Below are 23,979 nucleotides of genomic sequence, written 5' to 3' on the forward strand. Positions count from 1 at the left end.
GTTGTAATTTTGAGTGGGTGGCACATGGTTAATTGTGCAAGACATCACAGCTGTGCCCAATCTAATCCTTAATTGCATTTTATTAGTCCCTAGTGTACACCAAACAGGCACAGAAATAGTGCCTAATTTAACACTTAATTAACACAACATGCTGCTTTTTTGTAGCCCTAATTCAGGCTAGCTAACTGAAGAGGTCTTGTTGTTTTAAAATTAAAAACAAGTTACAAAGTATGTACTTTAATCGCAACAATGAACAAGATTTTCATATATCGGATTTTATCACAACAGGAATCACTTGGAATAGTTTGTATAATTTTCAAGTGATGTAGCAGTCATTTTTAAGCTTACCAGTAATGACTACTGTGGGTAAACTGATAGCTTACTCCCCCATCCTCCTGATTAGATTGCTTTGTTTACCAAGCAACGTGAACATTTTAATCTAAATTTAATTCTGCAGCAGACAGAAAAGAAGCCCATTTTAAAGTACTGTAAAGCATTCCAAAGCACTTAACCAGTGTTTGTCCATTTTTTGGCAACCCACAGGAGAAATCTGGAAAGATGACCAAAAGCTTTATCAAAGAGATGGGTCTTAAGGAACCTCAAGGGAGAAGAGGGGTTTTAGGGAGCTTCTTAAAGGGGGGAAAGAAAAGTAGTGAGGTAGAGGGGTTTAGGGTAAATCTAGAGCTTATGCAGCTGACAATTGTGGAGTGATTAAAATTGGGGGTGTACCTTATACCCCAGTCTGATTCTCATATCTATCACAAATTTCACACACAGCCTCTAATCATTTAGGCATCAAATACAACCTATTCAATTCAAATGCTACCCTCACAATTCTCCATTGTCAAATAGTTTAATTCCATCCCGGAGTACATTTTTATTGCAGACTGTAATTGTGACCAGAATTTGGGATTGGGTGGATTTGTGTGGTTCATTCAAATACAAGTTTGCAGTTCAAGAAGGCAGCTCATCACCACCTCCTCAAGGCCAACTCGGGATGATCAATAAATGCTGGCCTATCCAACTTTGAATTTTTAAAAATTCAAATGCTCTGTCACATAGTGGTACAATATCGGCATTTACACTCTTGTTGACTGCTTTCAGAAACTATTATGGCAAGATGCTTTCCCACAGAAGGAGAAATTGAAAGAACTGCCGCTTTAAGCTGAACGTTACTTCACACATGAAAATTTCCATAGTATAGAAATTAAATGAATTCACTCCTAACGCAATCAACTGGAATTGAATGAGTTTGGTATTGACATGAAAGTAAGTTAAAAAATAAGGGTTTGGTAAAAGTAAACAAATTGCAATTTTTAAATCTTTATTGAAAGTAGCAAAGTTCCAACATTCAATTACTCCTGCATTTTTTCTACAGATTCTTCCTTGTATTTGCCCTTATCTTTGCCAACTTGGCGAGATTTGGACTTGCGTTCCAGGATCTTCTTACGATCCTTGTCTAGCTTTAGCCTGGTAATCACCACCTGAAAGAGATATATAAATTTATTGTTAATTATTCATATGTACAATAGTAGCAAACAGATCAAATCACATCCAGCATGCAATGTATATATAAAAGCAGGAAGTACAGTCAACTAAGAATAAATCCTCTGTTATGATATTCCGGGTGTGCACTCCCTTCATCATGACTAAAATGTCACAATTCACCATTTCTGAACAGAACCATCACTTCAATCATAACATTCCTGAAGCCCCAAAAGGACATGACAGGGGAGAAAAAGATCTCACAAGTAAATACAATTGGTTATTTTCAAGTGCCGTAACTTGTGGGTAAACACAACAGCCAGTTCACAAGCAGTTAAAAGCAGGTTCACAATGGCTGAATGAGGAATGTTTGCTAATACACCAAGAGAAACACACATTACAGAACGGGTGACTATTCTTCCCATGTTGTTAAATATATTCAAGACTGAGATAGACAGATTTTTAAATCAGCACAAGAGTCGAATTATGAGGGATAAGCAGAAACGTGTAGTTGAGAATCATCACATAAGATCAGTCGTGTGATCTCATTGAATGGCAGAGCAGATTCGATGGACCAAACTGCCTACTTCTGCTCTGATGTCTTATAATCTTCCCAGTGTCTTGCGAGAGTACCTTTAAGAAATGGGTGTGTATATAAATATCTGTAGTGCGATTACCTTTAAGAAATGGGTGTTTACTACTGCAGTGATGTCAAAGACAGGGTGGAGCTGGGCTGTCTGTCAGATTTTTACTTTAGTTTTTGAGCAGGCTGCAGGGTGTGTTTTAGTTTAGTTTTCAGTGTCGGAGCTGAAGCCAGACCAAGCAGGTGTACTGCTGTTCTCTCTGCCAGAATTATCAAATGCTCTCAGTAGTGAAGTTAAGCCTGATGGCGTTTTGAAGGTTTTTAAAAAAGTTTTATGGATGTGAAAAGGAAAGCTTAAATCATTACTTAGCGTTGTATTCTTTGGGGGTTGTATTTGAATTAATGGTTGCTAAGATGTTCACTGTATGTTTTAAAAAGGTTAACTTGAGTTCATAGAATAAACATTGTTTTGCTTAAAAAAAACACTTTTCCATTTCTGCTGTACCACACCTTTAGAGCGGGCCCTGTGCTCCCCATACCACAATCTATTAAAAGTTGGGTGTCAGGTGAACTCCATGATACAGTTTGGGATTCTCAAATCCCTGGCCCATAACACCAGAAAACTAATTTTAGGAAAGTACCACCACCACATCCACTCCTCATTTGCCATCTCTTTTGAGACCAGAGGTGAAGTCCATAAGGACCCAGAGATTTGTCAGCCAACAACTCCATCAGTTTGCTTTCCTAGTGATTATAATTTTAAGCTCCTCTCTCCCCTCCATTTCTCGATTATAACAATTCCTGGAATGTTTCTTGTATATTCTATGGTGAACAGGGAAGCAACATATTAGGTAATTTCATCTTCTCTTTCCTTATTATCTAGCAACTCGCCATTCTCAGGCTCCAGAGGACCAAAGCTAGCTTTGGTACTATTTTCTTTGTTAAATACGGGTAGAAATTCTTGCTACTTGTTTTCACATTGTAGCCAACTTCGTCTCATACAATTTCTTTTTCATGATTGACTTTTCAAGTCTTAACTTTGAAGAGCTTGCACAGCTTGGTTAATTTACATCCACTGATTCTCTTGTGTCTCAATGATTATTGGGAGTAAATGGGAGTAGAAACATTTTGGAATAAAGTTGAAAAAGAACGGATGGATTGGCAGCTTTATTCCTGCTCTATGCTTGACACTGAAATCGGACAGATCAAGGGGGGTGAAAACCAAGATGTTCCCGTGTCCAACAACAATCTAATACCAATGCTGGAAAATATGGTTATTTGAATTGTAGATTGAAAATATCCAAATGAAGAAATATTAATTGCTGGAGGCATTGGAAGGTTGCGGACACCCACAGAAAAGCATCGACATTTAAGAAATTAGGCAGGTTCAATTGAAAAGGCAAGCAATTTAAAAGTCAACATTGAGGAACAGCAATTGTTGTAAAACATGCATCAACATAGATGTTAAATGGAACTGGCACATATACAAGTGTTAATACACATCAAAATCGACAGTTCAAAAAGGCATAGTTCAGAAATCTAGCCAATTTCAGAAACCAGTTGACAAGTTTTATGATCCAAGATTTGACAGCAAAATAATTTATTGACTTACAAAATAGGAGTAAGCCATTCAGCCCCTTGTGCCTACTCCTCCATTCATTATGATTAATCATCAATCTCAGTAACCTGTTCCCGGTTTCCCCCAAATCATTTGATTCCTTTAGCCCCAAGAGCCAGACCCGACTCCTTTAAAACATAGTTTTAAAACCTGCTCATCTTTGGACTATGGGAGGAAACCAGAGCACGTGGAGGAAACCCATGCAGAACTGGCTGCAGGATAATCTTCCCAGCACCAATGATGAAACAGTAATGGTCTATATGGGCAGCACAAGTGGATAGCACTGTGGCTTCACAGCGCTAGGGTTCCAGGTTTGATTCCCTGCCTGGTCAATTTCTGTGCAGAGTCTGCACGTTCTCCCCGTGTCTGCATGGGTTTCCTCCGGGTGCACCGGTTTCCTCCCACAGTCCAAAGATGTGCAGGCTAGTTGATTTGGTCATGCTAATTTGCCCCTTAGCATCCAACGGTTAATTAGGGTTATGGGGATGGGTAGGCCTAGGTAGGGTGCACTTAGTGGGTCGGTGCAGACTCGATGGGCTGAATGGCCTCCTGTGCATTGTATGTTCTATATAGTTATCCAGCTCATTGCATGCAACAGTAAAAACCTTTGGAACAATGATTTGAGTGCTTGCAAAAAAAAAAACAATCTTTTTTCTTCACATCTATTTAGGTTGTATCTTATAATCACGAGTTATTTTTTTTAAAAAAAATAACTTTTTAAAAGATTTTCACAAAATATAGACAACAAAACAACCATGGTAAAAACCCAAGAACAACAACCACCCAACTACAAAAACAGCTAACAACAAAAAGGAAAGAGATAACACCCGCCACATCCAACAAACCCATGTACACAATTCTCCCTCCCACCGAACCAAACCACCCCCCCCCCCTCCCCCCCCCCCCCCCCCCCCCCCCCCCTCCCCGGGTTGCTGCTGCTGCCGGCCTATTTCCCTACCGTTCTGCCAGTAAGTCCAGGAAAGGCTGCCACCGCCTAAAGAACCCCTGTATTGATCCCCTCAGGGCAAATTTCACCTTCTCCAATTTGATGAACAGCGCCATATCATTGATCCAGGCCTCCACGCTTGGGGGCCTCGCATCCTTCCACTGAAGCAAAATCCTCTGCCGGGCTACTAGGGACGCAAAGGCCAGAACACCGGCCTCTTTCGCCTCCTGCACTCCTGGCTCCACTGCAACCCAAAAAATTGCGAGTCCCCAGCCTGGCTTGACCCTGGATCCTACCACCCTCGACACCGTCCTTGCTACCCCCTTCCAAAACTCCCCCAGCGCTGGGCATGCCCAAAACATATGGCCGTGGTTCGCTGGGCTCCCCGAGCACCTAGCACACCTGTCTTCGCCCCCGAAAAACCTACTCATCCTCGTCCCAGTCATGTGGGCCCTGTGCAGCACCTTGAACTGTATGAGGCTAAGCCTCGCACAGGAAGAAGAGGAATTCACCCTTTCCAGGGCATCCGCCCACGTCCCCTCCTCAATCTCCTCACCCAGCTCCTCTTCCCATTTACCCTTCAGCTCCTCCACCGAGGCCTCGTCTACCTCCTGCATTACACGGTATACATCCAAAATCCTCCCTCCTCCAACCCACACCCCAGAGAGCACCCTGTCCCGTACACCACGTGGGGGCAACAGAGGGAACCCCTCAACCTGCCGCCTGGCAAACGCCCTAACCTGCATGTACCTAAACATGTTCCCCGGGGGGGGAAGAGCCCAAACTTCCCCTCTAACTCACCCAGGCTCGCAAACCTCCCATCCACAAACAGGTCCCTCAACCTCCTAATACCTACCTTGTGCCAGCCCAGAAATCCGCCATCGATGCTCCCTGGAACAAACCGGTGGTTCCCCCGTATCGGGGACTCCATCGAGCCCCCCAACTCCCTCCATTGCCCCCAAACCTTGAGGGTAGCCACCACCACCGGGCTCGTGGTATACCTCTTTGGAGGGAGTGGCAACGGCGCCGTTACCAGCGCCTCCAGGCTCGTGTCCACACAGGACGCTACTTCGATCCTCTTCCATGCTGCCCCTTCCCCGTCCATTACCCACTTACGCACCATCGCTGCGTTGGCAGCCCAATAGTACCCACAGAGGTTGGGCAGCGTCAGCACCACCCCCCCCCCATCCCGGCCCCGCTCCAAAAACACCCTTCTCACCCTCGGAGTCCCATGCGCCCATACAAATCCCGTAATACTCCTGTTAACTCTCCTAAAAAAGGCCTTCGGGATAAGGATGGGAAGGCACTGGAACAAGAACAAAAACCTCGGGAGCACAGTCATCTTGACGGACTGCACCCTACCAGCCAGCGGTAACATATCCCACCTTTTAAACTCCTCCTCCGTTTGCTCCACCAACCTTGTGAGGTTAAGCTTATGCAGGGCCCCCCAGCTCCTAGCCACCTGGACTCCCAGGTACCTAAAGTTCCTCCCTGCCTGATTCAGTGGGAGCCTACCAATCCCCATCTCCTGATCCCCCGGATGCACCACGAACAGCTCGCTCTTACCCACGTTGAGCTTATACCCAGAAAAGCCCCCAAATTCGCTGAGAATCCTCACCACCTCCGGCATTCCTCCCCACTCCGCACCAGGCCCCTCCAGTTCCCCGACTCCCTCAACGCCATGGCCAGGGGCTCAATTGCCAACGCAAAGAGCAAGGGGGACAGGGGACACCCCTGTCTCGTCCCCCGGTGCAGCCGAAAGTACTCCAACCTCTTCCTATTCGTGGCTACACTCGCCACCGGGGCCTCATAAAGCAGCCTCACCCAACGGACAAACCCCTCCCCAAACCTTTCCAACACCTCCCACAGATACCCCCACTCAACCCTATCAAAGGCCTTCTCCGCATCTAATGCCACCACTATCTCCGCCTCCCCTTCCACAGCCGGCATCATAATGACATTCAGAAGCTTTCGTATACTGGTATTCAACTGCCTTCCCTTTACAAACCCCGTCTGGTCCTCTTGAATGACCCCGGGCACACAATCTTCTATCCTTGTAGCTAAGATCTTTGCCAGCAGCTTGGCGTCTACATTTAGCAGCGAGATCGGCCTATATGACCCACACTGCAGAGGGTCCTTGTCCCGCTTAAGGATCAAGGAAATCAGCGCCCGTGACATAATTGGGGGCAAAGCCCCCCCCTCCCATGCCTCGTTAAAGGTCCGAACCAACAGGGGGCCCAACAGGTCCGCATACATTTTATAAAATTCAGCCGGAAACCCATCCGGCCCTGGCGCCTTCCCCGACTGCATGTTCCCTATCGCTTTAACCAGCTCCTCCAGCTCAACCGGCGCCCCCAGTCCCTCCACCTGCCCCACCTCCACCATCGGAAATCGCAGCTTGTCCAAGAAGCGCCCCAGTCTCTTCTTCCTCCCCCCCCACCGGGGGTTCAGACCGGTACAATTCCCCATAAAAGTCCCTAAAGACCCCAATAACGCCTACCCCCCCTCCGCACCACCTTCCCATCTCTATCCTTCACTACCCCAATCTCCCTGCCCGCGTCTCGCTTTCGGAGCTGGTGTGCCAGCATCCTACTCGCCATCTCCCCGTATTCATACACCGCATCCTGTGCTTTCCTCCACTGAGCTTCCGCCTTTCTGGTGGTCAGTAGATCGAACCTGGCCTGAAGGCTACGCCGTTCCCCGAGTAATCCCTCCTCCAGAGCCTCCGCGTATCTCCTGTCCACCCTCACCATCTCCCCCACCAATCTCTCCCTCTGCTCTCCCCTCTCCCTATGGGTTCGGATGGAAATCAACTCCCCTCTAATCACCGCCTTCAATGCCTCCCAGACCGTCCCCACTCGGACCTCCCCGTTATCGTTGGCCTCAAGGTACCTCTTGATACACCCCCGAACCCTACCGCCGACCTCCTCGTCTGCCATCAGCCCCACCTCCAAGCGCCAGACCGGACGCTGGTCCCCCTCCTCCCCCAGCCCGAGGTCCACCAGTGCGGGGCATGATCCGAAATGGCTATGGCAGAGTATTCTGCATCCTCCACCCTCAAAACCAGGCCCCTGTGCAGGACAAAAAAAAATCAATCCTGGAATAGGTCTTATGCACGTGGGAGAAAAACGAGTACTCCCTGGCCCTTGGCCTCGCAAACCTCCAGGGATCCACCCCTCCCATCTGATCCATAAACCCCTCAACACTTTAGCCGCCGCCGGCCTCCTACCCGTCCGGGACCTGGATCGATCTAATGGGGGATCCAGCACCGTGTTGAAGCCCCCCCATGATCAGGCCCCCCGCCTCCAGATCCGGAATGCAGCCCAACATGCGCCGCATAAACCCCGCATCGTCCCAGTTTGGGGCGTAAACATTCACCAGCACCATCCGCTCCCCCTGCAGCTTACCACTCACCATCATATACCTCCCGCCACTGTCAGCCACCACATTTGACGCCTCAAACGACACCCACTTTCCCACCAGGATCGCCACCCCCCGATTCGTCTCATCCAGCCCTGAATGAAATACTTGGCCCACCCATCCCTTCCTCAGTCGAACCTGGTCCGCCACCTTCAGGTGCGTCTCTTGGAGCATGGCCACATCCGCCTTCAGCCCCTTCAAGTGCGTAAACACCCGGGCCCGCTTGACCGGCCCGTTCAGCCCCCTCACATTCCAGGTCCGCATATCAGCCGGATCAGAGGGCTCCCTGCCCCCCTCCCCTGCCGACTAGCCATAACCCATCCCCTGCCTGCCATTGGCCAGTGCCCCCGCTCGGCCTGTTCCCCACGGCGGCAACTCCCCCCTCAGCATACTCCAGCTCCTTCCTGGCCATTTCAGCAGCAACCCGGTTTTTTACCCCCTCCGGGGCTAGGACCCCTCCTAGCCGCGCCCCTCCCCCCCCTCCCCCCTCCATAGCACTCCCGTGAGCCAGCTAACTTCTGCTGACCCCGGCCACACCTCCGACCCCATCTCACATGGGGCTACTCCGCCACCTCCGTGCCCATCAGCAGGCCCCCCCCCCCCCATAACAACCAAAGGCCCGCGCTTCTCAGCCCCGCCCCCATCACCCCGCAGCGCGGGAAACCAGAGGAAAGCCTGCGCTTTTGCCCTGCCCAACCCCGCCTCCTCTAGGGCAACTCCCAATGCCGGTCCCCACCACCAGCTTACCTCCCAGCCCGAACCCGTCCACCAGACCCATACAAAAAGACATAAATACATCGCCCCACCCACCCTAAAGCCAACACACATCCTGCATGAAACAGAGAACCCCCCTCCAAGAAAAATAGACACAGTTACATACAAAACCCCCATCCCTGACCCTCAGTTTGAGTCCAATTTCTCGGCCTGCACAAAGGCCCACGCCTCCTCTGGCGTGTCGAGTCTGGGGACTCAAAATAATGGTGACGGTCCTTGTAGGTGACCCAAAGACGTGCCGGCTGCAACATGCCAAACTTCACACTTCACTTTGTCTGAGGAGCACCCGGCCCGGTTGTACCCGGCCCTCCGCTTAGCCACCTCCGCACTCCAGTCCTGGCAGATCCGCACCACCATGTTCTCCCACTTGCTGCTCCGCTCCTTCTTGGCCCACCGAAGCACGCACCAGCACCGCCTGTGGCGGCTCATTCGGCTTGGGCCTCCTGGACAGTATTCTGTGGGCCCCCTCCAGCTCCAGGGGCCCCTGAAAGGACCCAGCTCCCATCAGCGAGTTCACCAAAACAACACATAGGCCGCCAGGTCCAGCCCCTCCGTGAGGCCCAGGATCCGTAAATTATTCCGCCTCGACCGGTTGTCCATCTCCTCGAACTACTCCTGCCACTTTTTATGGAGCGCCTCGTGCATCTCCACCTTCCCCGCGAGGGCCGCGGCCTCATCCTCCCTTTCGGAGGCCTGCTGCTGCAACTCCCGGATTGCGGCCCCCTGGGCTGTCTGAGTCTCCAGCAGCTTACCGGTGGTAGCCTTCAGCGACTCCAGCAGCTCCACCGTAAGCTCCTGGAAGCAGCGCCGAAGAGTCTCCTGCTGCTCCTGCGCCCACTCCTAGAGGGCTCCGCCGGCTGCCATTTTGTTTTCCTTCCCCCGCTTTTCCAGAGGCGCTGCCACCGCTTTTCTGCTCACCCCACTACTGGTCCGGACCATAGAACCCTGCGGATCTACTGCAGACCCCTTCCCACGTCGGGAATCGTCGATAAAGCTCCGTTGGGGGCCCTGAAAAGAGCCCCAAAGTCCGTTTCTAGCGGGAGCTGCCGAATGTGCGGCTAAGCTCTGCACAGCCGCAACCGGAAGTCAATCACTAGTTATTTTAACCTCCCCTCCCTATTGCACCATGTTATAAATATCATGTAACAATACAGTTCTCTAGACAATCCAAATCCTTGTACACATTGCTCGTTAGCAGTCATGTGTGTTTTTTTATTCATTCTTAGGGTGGGGATTTGATGAGCAAATCAGCATGTGTTGCCAATACCTGAGGCAGTGGTGATGAGACATTTTGTTGACCATTGCAGAACATTTGGTGAAAGTACACCCATAGAGATGCCAAGTAGTGTTTCAAGAATTATGACCAAGCAAACAGTTAATCCCTCCAATAAGATGACATCCTATGTGAGTGTGAGAAAGATAAAACTTTTCCAAAACAGTTCTGAAGAAGTCACACTGATCTTTAATTCTTGTTTCTCTTGCCACAAAAGGTGCTCAGTGTGCTGAGTTATGCAGCACTTGGCTTTTATTTCAGACCTTCAACATTCACTGTATTTTGGTTTTATAAATTTTCCCTCCTCTTCCTTATTAATGTTTGCAGCCTTTGACATGGGTGACCACAACATCTTCCTCTGACACCAATCCATTGTCATCCAGCTGGTGGGACCGTTCTCCTCTTATCTATCTGATTAGAGCCAGAGTACCACTTACAATACCTTCTCTTCCTGTTCCTGTACGGTTACGCTTGGCATTTCCCAAGGACCATTCCTTGACCCTCTCCTATTTCCCCATCTACATAATGCCCCTCGACAACATTATCAGAAAGGACAGTGTTAGTTTTCACATATATATTGATGACACCCTGCTCCAAATCACTACCACCTCTTGATTCATCCATGGTTGCCAAGTTATCAACTGTTAATCTAGTATTGGATGAACAGAGATTTCTTTAAATTAAATACTGGGTAAAGACTGGAGCTGTTGGTTTTGCCCGTGACTCCGAACCCCATTCCTCTCCCCGACAACAAATTGAGATTAGACCAGGCACCTTGGTGTCACATTTGATCTGGAGACGAACATAGAACAGTACAGCACAGGCCAGGCCCTTCGGCCCACAATATTGTGCAGATTATTTATCCTAATCTAAGATCAACCTAACCTACACCCCTTCAATTTACCTCTGTCCATGTGCCTGTCCAAGAGTCGCTTAAATGTTCCTAATAACTCTTGACTCCACCACCTCGCTGGCAGTGCTTTCCATGCACCCACCTTTCTGTGTAAAAGAACCTACCTCTGACATCGCCCGAATAACCTTAAAATTATGTCCTCTCGTGACAGCCATTTCTGCCCTGCGGAAAAGTCTCTGGCTATCCACTCTATCCATGCCTCTATCAAGTCACCTCTCTTCCTTCTTCGCTCCAGTGAGAAAAGCCCTAGCTCCCTCAACATATAAGACATGCCCTCCAGACCAGGCAGCATCCTGGTAAATCTCTTCTGCACCCTCGCCAAAGCATCCATTCTTCCTATAACGAGACGACTAGAACTGGACACAATATTCCAAGAGTGGTCTAACCAAGGTTTTATAAAGATGCAGCAAAATCCCGCGGCTCTTAAACTCAATCCCCCTGTTAATGAAAGCCAACACACCATACACTTTCTTAACAACCCTATCAAGCTGGGTGGCAACTTTGAGGGATCTATGTACTTGGATCCCAAGATCCCTCTGTTCCTCCACACTTCCAAGAATCCTGCCTTTAACCCTGTATTCAGCATTCAAATTCAATTTTCCAAAATGAATCACCATCTAGGTTGAACCCCACCTGCCAGTTCTCAGCCCAGCTCTGCATCCTGTCGATGTCCTGTTGTAACCTGCAACAGCCCTCGACACTATCTACAACCTCACCAACCTTCGTGTCAGCGGCAAACTTACTAACCCATCATTCCACTTCCTCAAAGTAGTTTATAAAAACCACAAAGAGCAGAGGTCTCAGAACAGATCCTTGCGGGACACCACTGGTCATTGACCTCCAGGCAGAATACTTTCCATCAGCTATCGCTCGCCGTTTCTTTCGGCCAGCCAATTCTATATCCAGACAGCCAAATTTCCCTGTATCCCATGCCCCTTGACTTTCTGAATTGTCTTGGATAACATCAGGCTTTTTGAGTGTTGCTGGGGCTGCTCTTATTTAGGTGAAAAGTATTCCATCATACTCCTTACTTGTGACTAGTAGGTGGCAGAAAGTTTTTAGGGAAGCGGGATGCCATTTGCCAGAGTACACAGCCTCTGGGCTGCTCTTGTAGCTGCAGAGTGTATGTGGCTGGTCCTGTTTAAGAGCCTCTAGGATATTGATGGTTGATAATTCAGCAAAAGACAAGGGGTATCAAGGGAAGGGGTAGATCCCCATTATGGAAATGGGCAATGATCAGAATTTATATGATGCAAGCGGTATATGCCATTGATCAACCCAAGTCTGAACGTTGTTCAGGTCTTGCCGGACACGTGCATGGACTGTGACATTAACATATATGAAAGGAACTGCACTGTGCAATTGTTGCCAAACATCCTGACTTCTGGTGGTAGACCATTGCAAGGCTATAATGAGATCTTCAGCAATGGTCCTGGCAGAACCTAAACTGAGCACCGCTGAGCATATTATGGTTAATGGTGCTCAATTAAAAAAATATATATATATTTTAAATTAAGGGGTAATTTAGTGTGGCCAACCCACTGAGCCTGCACTCCTTTGGGATGTGGAAGTGAAACCCACCCAAACACGGCGAGAATGTGCAAACTACATACGGATAGTGACCTGGAGCCAGGATCGAACCCGGGTCCTCAGCACCATGGGGCAGCAGTGCTAACCCCTGTGCCGCCATGCCACCCTATTGTTGCTTAGTATTACTATCAAGATGCCTTTCATCACTTTGCAGATGGAGAAAAAAAATAATGGGGCAGTAATTGGTTAGATAGGATTCGTCCTACTTTTTGCAGAAAGAAGAATCATTTGGACTCGAAGCATTAACTCTTATTTTCTCTCTCCACAAATGCAGCAGAACCTGCTGAGTTTTTCCAGCACCCTGTTTTTATTTCAACTTTTTACTTTGCCAGGTTGATCCCAGAATTGTGGCGGCAATGGAACTTGACTAGAGGAATAATTAATTCTGCAGCACCAATCTTGAGCGCTACAGTTGGAATGTTTTTAGGGCTATTTGCTATCCATTGTTTTAACATCTCTTAATACCACCCGGAGTGAGGCAAATTGGTTTTCGTGTTGGTGCAACCTCAGGAGGAATGATTGTAAAAGTATTCGCCTTAACCTCTGCACCTATACTCGTCCATTAATCAGGATGCAGATATCATGAAGCTGCCTTTTCCCATTAGTTGCTTTATATGTCCAGGACCAATCAGTCTAGATATGCAGGCCTGTAAAATCTTTATTTAACCAATAAACCGTGGGATTGCTTTGGTCTGCCGAAACATACTGCAACACCAGCATCTTTTGCCCATTCCTAATTCCCCCTCAGAATGTGATGGAGAGCTGCCTTCTTCAACCACTGCAGTCAGTGCGATGCAGGTAGACTCAGTTGCTCGCGACTGCCAAGATTTTGACGCAGCTCATGTCGAAGTTCAGTCTCCAGGTCTTTAGACTGGGCCTCTGAATTACTAGTTACACACGTATAATACTTGTGCATGCAACCAATGTTTCAATTTGTGGCAGAAAAATATTGTAACACAGGAAGGAGGAATGGCAGTGCAATCCAACTGTATGAGCTGGTGCTATGTTTCTTTAAATTTTAACAGCAGCAATTCTGTCCTCAGTCCATTCATCTGAACATACTCCTTGTGACAGTTGGTGAACAGTAGCAGATTTGGAACCCCAATTGTATGGGCAATGGAATTACACAGATAAACAAACGTAACGTTCTGCTCATTTATTAACTGGAAAAACATGTGGAGCCATGTGAATTGAAAATATACCATATTCACTGTCACGGGGAAGTTTGGAGGGGATGTGAGGAAAAACGTTTTCACCCAGCGGGTAGAGAGTCTGGAACTCACAGCCTGAAAGGCGGTGGTGGTGGCAGAGCCCCTCATAACATTTAAGTAGCATGTAGATATGTACTTGTGTTGCGAAGGCTATGAGCCAAGTTCTGAAAAATGGGTTTAGAATATTTAGGTGGCTGTTTTTGACCGGCACAGAAACGATGGGCCAAAGGACTTTTTCTGCACTGTACTATGGGTGTGCCTACACAACATGTTTTTCAGCAGTTCAAAACGGCAACTCACCATCACTTTCTCAAGGGCAATTAGGAATGGGCAATAAACGTAGGCCGAGCCAGCAAAGTCCATATCCCTCGAATTAATAAACAAATATTGAGGAAAGCACCACCCATTCCCGCAGCAAAATGCCACACTGGTTACTTCCAATTTCCAGATGTCTCTCGCTTAGTTCTGAGATGTTACAGCTATAAGTGCGCTGGTCACCAATCAAGAAGGGGCCATGTTTAAATTAATAATTTAATAAGATACTACGGGAACTTGATTCTAACAAGACAGAGTAGCGATTTCTTTAGATCATGGATGGGAACCCGAGACCTGTTACTTGCAATTCTTACAAATAGTAGGAATTTTAGGACACTTCATAGGTCTTGGGGAACCAAATGTGAACAAAGTGTCTTCAGCTTTTTCAGCACAGGGTCTTGGAACTCGAGGGGCAGCTGGAGTCACTGGGCAGCATGAGACAGGCGGAGAGATTCCTGGATCATATATTGAGGTGATGCATTTTGGAAGAAGGGTTAGGGAGAGACATTACACACTTCGTAATACAATTCCAAAGAAGGTGCTGCAGGTTCATGTGTAGATCTTTAAAGGTGGCTGCAAATGGGTTCTAGGGCTTCAGAAGTAGAGGTATTAAGTGCCTCTACTGAACCTTCATAAAGCTATGATTAGGTCAATTCTGGCCACCACACTGTAGGAGGGATGTGAAGGTTCTTAAGAGGGCACAGAAGAGATTTGCCAGAGTAGTTCCAGAGGTGAGGGAATTTAATTGCAAGGTTAGCGTCGAGAAGCTGGAGTTGAGGGAAGATCCGTTACAGGTGTATAAGATAGCGACAGGATTAGGAAAAGGAAAGCTGTTCCCACTAGCTGATGATACAAGGAACAGAGATTTAAAATTTTGGGTAAGTTATTGAGGGTGGCAAATCATAGAATCCCTACAGTGCAGAAGGAGGCCATTTAGCTCATCATGTCTGCACACTTCCACTGAAAGAGCCCCCTACCTAGGCCCACTCCCCATCCCTGAAACCCCACCCAACCCAAGGGACAGTTTAGCATGGCCAACCCGCCTAACCTGCACATCTTTTGGACGGTGGTAGAGCACACGGAGAAAACGCTGCCTGAAAAGGTGGGAGAAGCGGAGTGAAGCAGAACAGAATTAATTCGACATGAGCAAAATAAGCTTCCACAAGGTCACGGGGATCAGGGGAAATAGGGCTAACAGCATTGCACTAAAGAGCCAGCATGGATTTGATGAGCTGAACGGCCCCATCCTGTGCAGTAATAACTCTGCATTTATCTATGCCTCTGAAACATTGTTTTAAATATAAATTTAGAGTACCTAATTCTTTTGTTCCAATTAAGGGGCAATTTATTGTGGCCAATTTACCTACCCTGCGCATCTTTGGGTGTGGGAGCGAGACCCATGCAGACACGGTGAGAATGTGCAAACTCCATATGGGCAGTGACCAGGATCAAACCAAAGTCCTAGGGACCGCGAGGCAGCTGTGCTAACCACCGCGCCACCCAGCCTCTGAAATCTTAACCCATGAATAAAGGTAAACATACATCACCGAATCTTTGTGAGAAGATTGCAAAGTAACTCTTTTAGTAGTTAAACAACAATGACTCCAGAGTACTGTTCAGAAGCTCCAACTGTTGATTTCCACATCATAATATATACTAAATAAATATTCTAGGTAGTATTTAATCACAACTAAGTTCATCCAAACTATGGTTTTAACCTCAAGTCACCCACTGGATTTACAAAAACTGCAGCATTTTGAATCATCATAGAGCTACATTCTCACTTCAGAGCAATGAAATCTAATATTCTCAGATCTATTAAAAAACAAGTTTCATGATAACCCATAACATCAGAGTGCTTCTAAAATGTAGTCACCCGTGAATGTATAGAAGCAAAATAACCAACATACACACAAGGTTCCACAACCAGTGATGGGGGAGTTGGTGGAGGGATGCATATTGGTTAGCACGCTGAAAGAACTCCCCATCTCTGCTCCTCAGAATGTTATTACACCTTAGTTTAATGTCCCTTTAAGCTGGCACGCAACATTGCAGCACGTCCTCCATATTGTATCAACGGATCAGCCAAGGTTACATGTCATTTTAGCAATACAGTAGTCCCCCGTTATACCGCGCTCCGCAATACGGCTCCGATATACGGCGGGGGGGGGGCTTATGGACCCCAACTGTCAGCTTCCCTCTCCGGATCAAAGTGAGCCGGCCGCTGAAATTGACACTGCAGGCTGAAATTGACACTGCCGGCTGCTCCTCTCTCACTGAGATTCAGTGAGCGAGGAGCAGCTCACACAGCGTCCAGAAGTGGATAGCGCAGAGCCTTTGAAACTGACATGCAGCGCAGGGTGCAAGTGCGTGCGGCAGATGGGGTGCAGACAGCAAGACCTTGCAAGTTCCTGGTAAGTTTCTGTGGGTTGTTTTAATTAGATCCACGATGGGGGTTTAAAATTTATTTAAAAATCTATGCATGCGCTTCCCATTGTGAGTCTACGGGGGTCTGACCTCTCCCCCCGCCCCCCCGTAGACTCACAATGGGAAACGCATGCATAGATTTTTAAATAAATTTTAAACCCCCATCGTGGATATCCGCGGCTCGGATGCAACGCGGGTGGCTGTCTTGGACCCCAACACCCGCGTTCTAAAGGGGGACTACTGTATACTTCCATGAACTTGAACGGTACAGGCTAGCATTTCTTTAAAAACTATTAACATAAAACATTGGTTCTGGAAGTCTGCTTGGTTACTCTCCTCATATCATTACACCAAAATAACTAGGTTTACTTACTGACATGAGCCAGCCAAAACCCAGATTTCATAGCAGTTCCTACCTTGCTGGGGTGAATGCCAACATGAACTGTGGTACCATTAGCTTTTTCACGTTGTACACGCTCGATGTAGATTACATACTTCTTTCTGTACACTTGAACAACTTTACCAATTTGCTGGCCCTTGTAATGCCCTCGGACGACCTGCATTTAAGATAACAAATATAGTAGTTAAGTTTAATATTAATACATGCAGTCAAAATGCTCCATTTGCTGGTTCGCAATTTATGTTGACAGTGTTCGTTCCCAAGATATAAGGATCGAGTATCACAATTCATAAATAGGTCAATAATAATAATCAATAATAATCTTTATTGACACAAGTAGGCTTTAACACTGTAATGAAGTTACTGTGAAATGCCCTAGTCGCCACACTCTGGCACCTGTTTGGGTACAGAGGGAGAAAACTGGAGCACTGAAGGAAACCCATGCAGACACGGGGAGAACGTGCAGACTCCGCAGAGCCAGTGACCCAGACAGTGCCACCCACTGTGCTGCCATAAGATAGCACCATCGAAAGAAACACTTGTGCTTTTAGTTCACCATGTGATAAAACTGTTTAATGTTTAATCAGTAAATACCAAAAGCACAACATTCTTTTTAATAATCCTAAAATTGGTATTCTATTTTCTAATCACACATCTATATCATAAACACATATTTCTTTATATAAGGCCTTTTCAAAGTGGAGGTCGTGATCCATAGGTGGGTCGCAGACGGGTATTAAAAAAATTGTGGCGTTCCCCAAAGATTACCTGACATAAACTGCTTCTCGCTGCACCCATCAGCTAATACAGGCATTGAACTACAGTATAATTAACAGTACAATCTCCGACCAGAAGAGGCAACTGTGAGGTCAGCGCACCCTGCATGTACACTTGGTACCAAGCACCCTGTTCATAAGTGCTTTTGATTTGAATTGACTTGGAGGTGAGCTTCTTTTAGTTGTGAACAAGACAAGAGGACCGTGGACAGAGACCGTTTCATTACAAGAAAGAGGCGGCCAAAGACACTAATAGGCAGTGCCTACTGGCCAGGATCTCTCATAAGAATCGAATGGAGCTGCTCTGGAGTGTCCACAACAGGACAAACCAATGCTAGTGTTAGCTCTGTACTGTGTACCAGAGCCTCCGGTGAACAGTCTACAAAGACACATAAAATCCGGAACAGAGCAGTAAAAGATGATTTCTTGAGGTATGGCTTTGTTAATTGTGCTAACACAATTCAGGATGCAAAGCCCATGTGTTATATGGAGGGAAATTCCGATGAATTAGTTTAAAACCCTCAAAACTGCAAAGGTACCTGAAGACTAAACATGGTGAGCTGGAGATTTTTTTTCAAAGGATGCAGCCATAACTGAAATCAGCTCAAGTTCTAAGCATAAATTTTACACTGAATGACAAAGCACAGTATGACCTTTTACACAGCAGCACATCACATAGAGAAAATTCCCCACACTACTGCAGAGATTAATTCTCCTGCAGCATGAGACATAGATTGCATGGTCCTAGATCAGAGGTCAGCTGAAAAACTGAAATGCATTCCGCTTACTGAGAACACAGTGGCTTGCCGAATTTGTGATATTGCTGGGAATTTAGAAATACCATTTATTTCTTGTTTAATGTTAGCGCAGAAGTTCTCACTACAATTGGATGAAAGTACAGATGTTTTCAGGTTGTGCAACCTTGCTAGTTTACGTTAGCGATATTTGGCACAATTATTTATTTAGAATTTGCTGTGCTGCCTGGCATTACCAACTAGCACGATTGCGCACAGATCTTTGAAGTATTGAATAGTTAAGTGGTTAGAAAGTGCGGGGTTGACAGTTAATTGCAGAGGAATCACAAGCGATGGGACAGCCACCTGGTCAGACAGGATATTGTTTGTAATCATTACTTTATCACTGCAAGGCACTGGCACTAAAAGGAATTCCACCAGACCTTGAAGTGGTGTTGGAAGGAATTGTTCGGATATGAGAGCCAAACTCGCACATTTATTGTTCAACACAGGGCTACATTGGCTGTCAAGGGATTGGGTGCTTGGCAGAGTTTATGAACTGTGGTATGAAATCCATGCTTACCACCTGAGAAATAGTCTCCTCTGGCTGTTTTGTTTGGTGATGAAAGTTGATCTTTCTAGTTGGTCTATCTTGCTGACATCTTTTCAATTCGATACAAACCGAATCTCAAATTGCAAGGCTGGTTGCTTTCATTACCGGCAATAAATAAGTGCTATCCAAAAGCCATTGAAAGCTTGGCAGGTGCAAGTAAAAAACCTAAACTACCACATGTTCCGCACACTGCTATGGCACATTGAAGAAAAGTATTAGTAAGGGAACTGTCAATAGCCTGACAGGTCTTATTCAGTCACATCTGGATGCGCTGATCAACAGCTTTGCTTCTTCCCAGAGAAGTTTCAGATTTGGAAAAAGAGGTGGGTGAAAAATCCCTGAGTTTGAGACCCCAGTCAGTTATTAATATATAGCTAACTCCAAACGGGCAGACTGAACTGCTGCACCTGACCTGTGACAGCACGTCAAAAGTTGGGATAAATGGGTGTTTCTCTGGTTGGCAATCAGTAGCTAGTGGTGTCCCTCAGGGATCCGTGTTGGGCCCACAATTGTTCACAATTTACATTGACGATTTGGAGTTGGGGGACCAAGGGCAATGTGTCCAAGTTTGCAGATGACACTAAGATGAGTGGTAAAGCGAAAAGTGCAGAGGATACTGGAAGTCTGCAGAGGGATTTGGATAGGTTAAGTGAATGGGCTCGGGTCTGGCAGATGGAATACAATGTTGACAAATGTGAGGTTATCCATTTTGGTAGGAATAACAGCAAACGGGATTATTATTTAAACGATAAAATATTAAAGCATGCCGCTGTTCAGAGAGACTTGGGTGTGCTAGTGCATGAGTCACAGAAGGTTGGTTTACAAGTGCAACAGGTGATTAAGAAGGCAAATGGAATTTTGTCCTTCATTGCTAGAGGGATGGAGTTTAAGACTAGGGAGGTTATGTTGCAACTGTATAAGGTGTTAGTGCGGCCACACCTGGAGTATTGTGTTCAGTTTTGGTCTCCTTACTTGAGAAAGGACGTACTGGCACTGGAGGGTGTGCAGAGGAGATTCACTAGGTTAATCCCAGAGCTGAAGGGGTTGGATTATGAGGAGAGGTTGAGTAGACTGGGACTGTACTCGTTGGAATTTAGAAGGATGAGGGGGGATCTTATAGAAACATTTAAAATTATGAAGGGAATAGATAGGATAGATGCGGGCAGGTTGTTTCCACTGGCGGGTGACAGCAGAACTAGGGGGCATAGCCTCAAAATAAGGGGAAGTAGATTTAGGACTGAGTTTAGGAGGAACTTCTTCACCCAAAGGGTTGTGGATCTATGGAATTCCTTGCCCAGTGAAGCAGTTGAGGCTCCTTCATTACATGTTTTTAAGGTAAAGATAGATAGTTTTTTGAAGAATAAAGGGATTAAGGGTTATGGTGTTCGGGCCGGAAAGTGGAGCTGAGTCCACAAAAGATCAGCCATGATCTAATTGAATGGCGGAGCAGGCTCGAGGGGCCAGATGGCCTACTCCTGCTCCTAGTTCTTATGTTCTTATAAAACATGCCACAAGTCCATGGGGCTGTCAGCATTCTGGATTAGCACCTCCCAGGATTATCCAAAGCGGAGTAAAAAAAGCATTTTGTTGCTTTTGCCCGTCACGATGACCTATATGTGCGAGGTGGGATTTTCCATTCCCACCGAAGTGAAGACTGTCTAATGGAGCCAACTGAAGTCTGCACCTTATGTGCATTGCCCTCTCATCCTGATTAATTGAGATTGAGAGGATCAAGCAGGCTCACCTGTCATATTAAAGTGAATGTGGCATGGGTCCCGAAGGTCAGTCAGTTGACAAAAATAGGTCCCGAGGAAAAAAAGTTGAAAAATACTGCTTTATATAATCAACTCCCACTGTTCATGGAGGCTCTGTTGCCACAAATTCTCGTGAAGTGCGAAATCACGAACATTGCAATTGTACATGTGCTGAGTAAGGAGAGTGCACTTTCTACTTGGGAAAGGTGAGAATTTAACATTATAAGTTGCAGATGAGAGAAGATTTGAGGCCACAAACTGCGATTACGTATACAATTTCATTCACATGGGTAAACCAATTTGTGACGGGTCGCAAATGACGAGAGTTGACTGCAAACACATAGTTAATTGAGAAGAAACATTCACCGATCATTCACTGAGGCAGGCACAAATGGAACCTGAATTAAGAAAATATTAGGAGGCATAACTCAAAGCTTAGCCGAAGAGTTCACTTGTAAAGGGAGGTCAAAAGAGGACAGAGACGTATAGGGGTTTAGGGATAGAATTCTGGACCATATTGCCTAGTTGATTGAAGGCAGTTACCAATAGAGAAACAAAGGGAGTGGGAGAAGAGTCCAAAGAACACAGAGCTCTCACCAAATACTGTTATAAACTCCTGAGGTTAAGCGGAGACGGAGAACTAGCAATGGAACAAAGCTCCAAAGTCACAGAAATGGGGCAGAAAATTACTGTTGACCGGACAAGGTAATGTTGAAAAAATGAAATGAAAATCGCTTATTGTTACGAGTAGGCTTCAATGAAGTTACTGTGAAAAGCCCCTAGTCGCCACATTCCGGCGCCTGTCCGGGGAGGCTGATACGGGAATCGAATCGTGCTGCTGGCCTGCTTTAAAAGCCAGCGATTTAGCCCAGTGAGCTAAATCAGCCCCTTGGCCAGGCCCCTGGCATTCTAAGCACTAGACTGCATGATACGACAGTTAAGACATGGGATTGCCAGGCATATTGCCATGGAAACAGCACAAATGGCCACCTGAACATCTGAGAAAGTCACAAAATCAGCCGTAGAGCACATGACAATGAAAGCCTTTACAACTACTACCAATAAATACAAAAGGACACGAAAACTCAACCACAGCACTGCAATACAATTGCATTAAAAGCTTGTAAATGCTGGAAATATGAAATGGATTCTGAACTATGTGTTTCATCTTTTCTCTCATAAGATGTGGTGTAACTGAATTCACAGGTCTGTCAGTATCAGCTCCACTGAATAAGATTTGAGAAAAACAAAACCTATCTTTTCATTTGCTGTATTTTCACAGTAACGTCACTGCAGTGTTAATGTGTTAGTGTTAAGCCTACTTGTAACACTAATAAAAATTTCCAGCATTGCCTGGTATTATCTCGACAATGGTTCCATGATCATCATCAGATTTTTAATTTCAGTTTCTTATTCAATTCAAATTTCACCATCTACAGTTGTGAGATTTGAACCTGGGACCCCAGACCAATACTCTGGTTCTCTGGATTAATATGCCACCACCTCCCTAATCATGGCAGGTCAGTGTAAAGGGGAAAATATTACAAACCAAACATAGTCAATACTTCAGACAGAAAGGCAGGGCAACATTGCAATTGGATGATTTGGTTCATTTCCAACTTCTCTTTTTATATTTTCATGCATTAAAACGCAGGGCTTGCTTCCCTTACCTGAACCTCATCATCCTTGCGTATGGGCATTGAGCGAACATTGTATTTCTGCCTCAGCTCCTTAGAGAGTGGAGAGGACATAATTTTCCTGCGGATGTGAGATGGAGCATTGAAGTGCCTTTTGCGATTCTTCCTCCGGGAAGATGTCACATAGGGATTGAACTTCATATTGGCTGCACACAGAAGAAACACAAACGTTAAAGCCGCTGCTAGCTGAACCGTAAAATGAGAGTTCACTGAATCATGTCACATATTAGGCGAAGTAAGGTGGGTTATGATCCAAGCAGGAGCTCGGTAACACTGGGGTCTGCGAGTCTCCAGTCCCCCTCCTGCCTCTCGCGCCCGTTGTGTAGGCCCCACGGGCGTCTATATTTTACATCAATCTCAGTCACCTCCCAACACGCAACTTAAAAATACTGCCTTGTCAGACTAGTGGACCGTTGTCCGGCTCGGGATGTGGGATCGATTTGTCACGATTAGATTGCGAAGTGCTCGGATGTTAATAGATATCACTGACAGAATCCTCACCCTCCTGTTCTAGCTTCAATGGCCGCTGGTGAAAAGAGAACGCACGCATGCGCAGTACCCCGATCGTTAGTGCTGAAATCGCGCGAGATTGCAGCAAGGCGAGACTTCCAGGTTCTTAAAGGGACAGTTCCCTCAAATGGCCTCTGGGGAAAGCTATGAGAGTGGTTACTCTCTGATTTCATAGAATTTACAGTGCAGGAGGCCATTCGGCCCATCGAGTCTGCACCGGCTCCTGGAAAGAGCACCCTACCCAAGGTCAACACCTCCACCCTATCCCCATAACCCAGTAACCCCACCCAACACCAAGGACAATTTTGGACACTAAGGGCAATTTATCATGGCCAATCCACGAGGAAACCGGAGCACCCGGAGGAAACCCATGCACACACGGGGAGGATGTGCAGACTCCGCACAGACAGTGACCCAAGCCGGAATCGAACCGGGGACCCTGGAGCTGTGAAGCAATTGTGCTAACCACTATGCTACCGTGCTGCCCCTGGACTGGGCATTTGTATTCTGGTCAAATTCCAGTTTCAAGCAAAATGTGTAAATCCAAAATATAGACACGCAAAGTAACACTATTGTATATGGAAGTAATTAATTGTAGCAGAAGTGCTTCTGAATGTTTCTGAGGCAGTTTGTCACACAAAGAACATAAGTAGGAGCAGGGGCAGACCACACGACCCATCAGGCCTTTTTAAATGAATTCAAAGAGCGAACATCCACAACCCATGGCGTCTACCCTGTAATAAAAAGAAAGTGCTGAATAAACTCAGCGGGTCTGGCATAATCTGTGGAGAGAAAGTTAACATTTTGAATTTGTATGACTTATTTATTTTAGAGACTATCCACCCCATCGTTCCCCTTCAGAATGTTGTAGGTTTCAATGAGATCGCCTCTCATTCTTTTAAAATGGAGAGTATAAGCCAAATATACTCAGCTTCTCATT

General features: G+C 46.4%; 1 protein-coding gene across 1 annotated transcript; it reads right to left on the reverse strand.

Moving 5' to 3' along the window:
• Window positions 1-1,303: 1,303 nt before the first annotated feature.
• Window positions 1,304-23,130, reverse strand: LOC119965142 (60S ribosomal protein L26). The gene is made up of 4 exons (XM_038795485.1): window positions 23,031-23,130; window positions 22,503-22,675; window positions 16,972-17,112; window positions 1,304-1,484 (listed from the first exon to the last, which is right to left on the reverse strand). Exons 1-4 carry the CDS (start codon window positions 23,077-23,079, stop codon window positions 1,356-1,358), a joined length of 492 nt encoding a protein of 163 aa, XP_038651413.1. The 5' UTR covers window positions 23,080-23,130; the 3' UTR covers window positions 1,304-1,355.
• Window positions 23,131-23,979: the final 849 nt, after the last annotated feature.

This window comes from Scyliorhinus canicula, chromosome 4 (genome assembly GCF_902713615.1).
Source record: "Scyliorhinus canicula chromosome 4, sScyCan1.1, whole genome shotgun sequence".
Taxonomy (NCBI): Eukaryota; Metazoa; Chordata; class Chondrichthyes; order Carcharhiniformes; family Scyliorhinidae; genus Scyliorhinus; species Scyliorhinus canicula.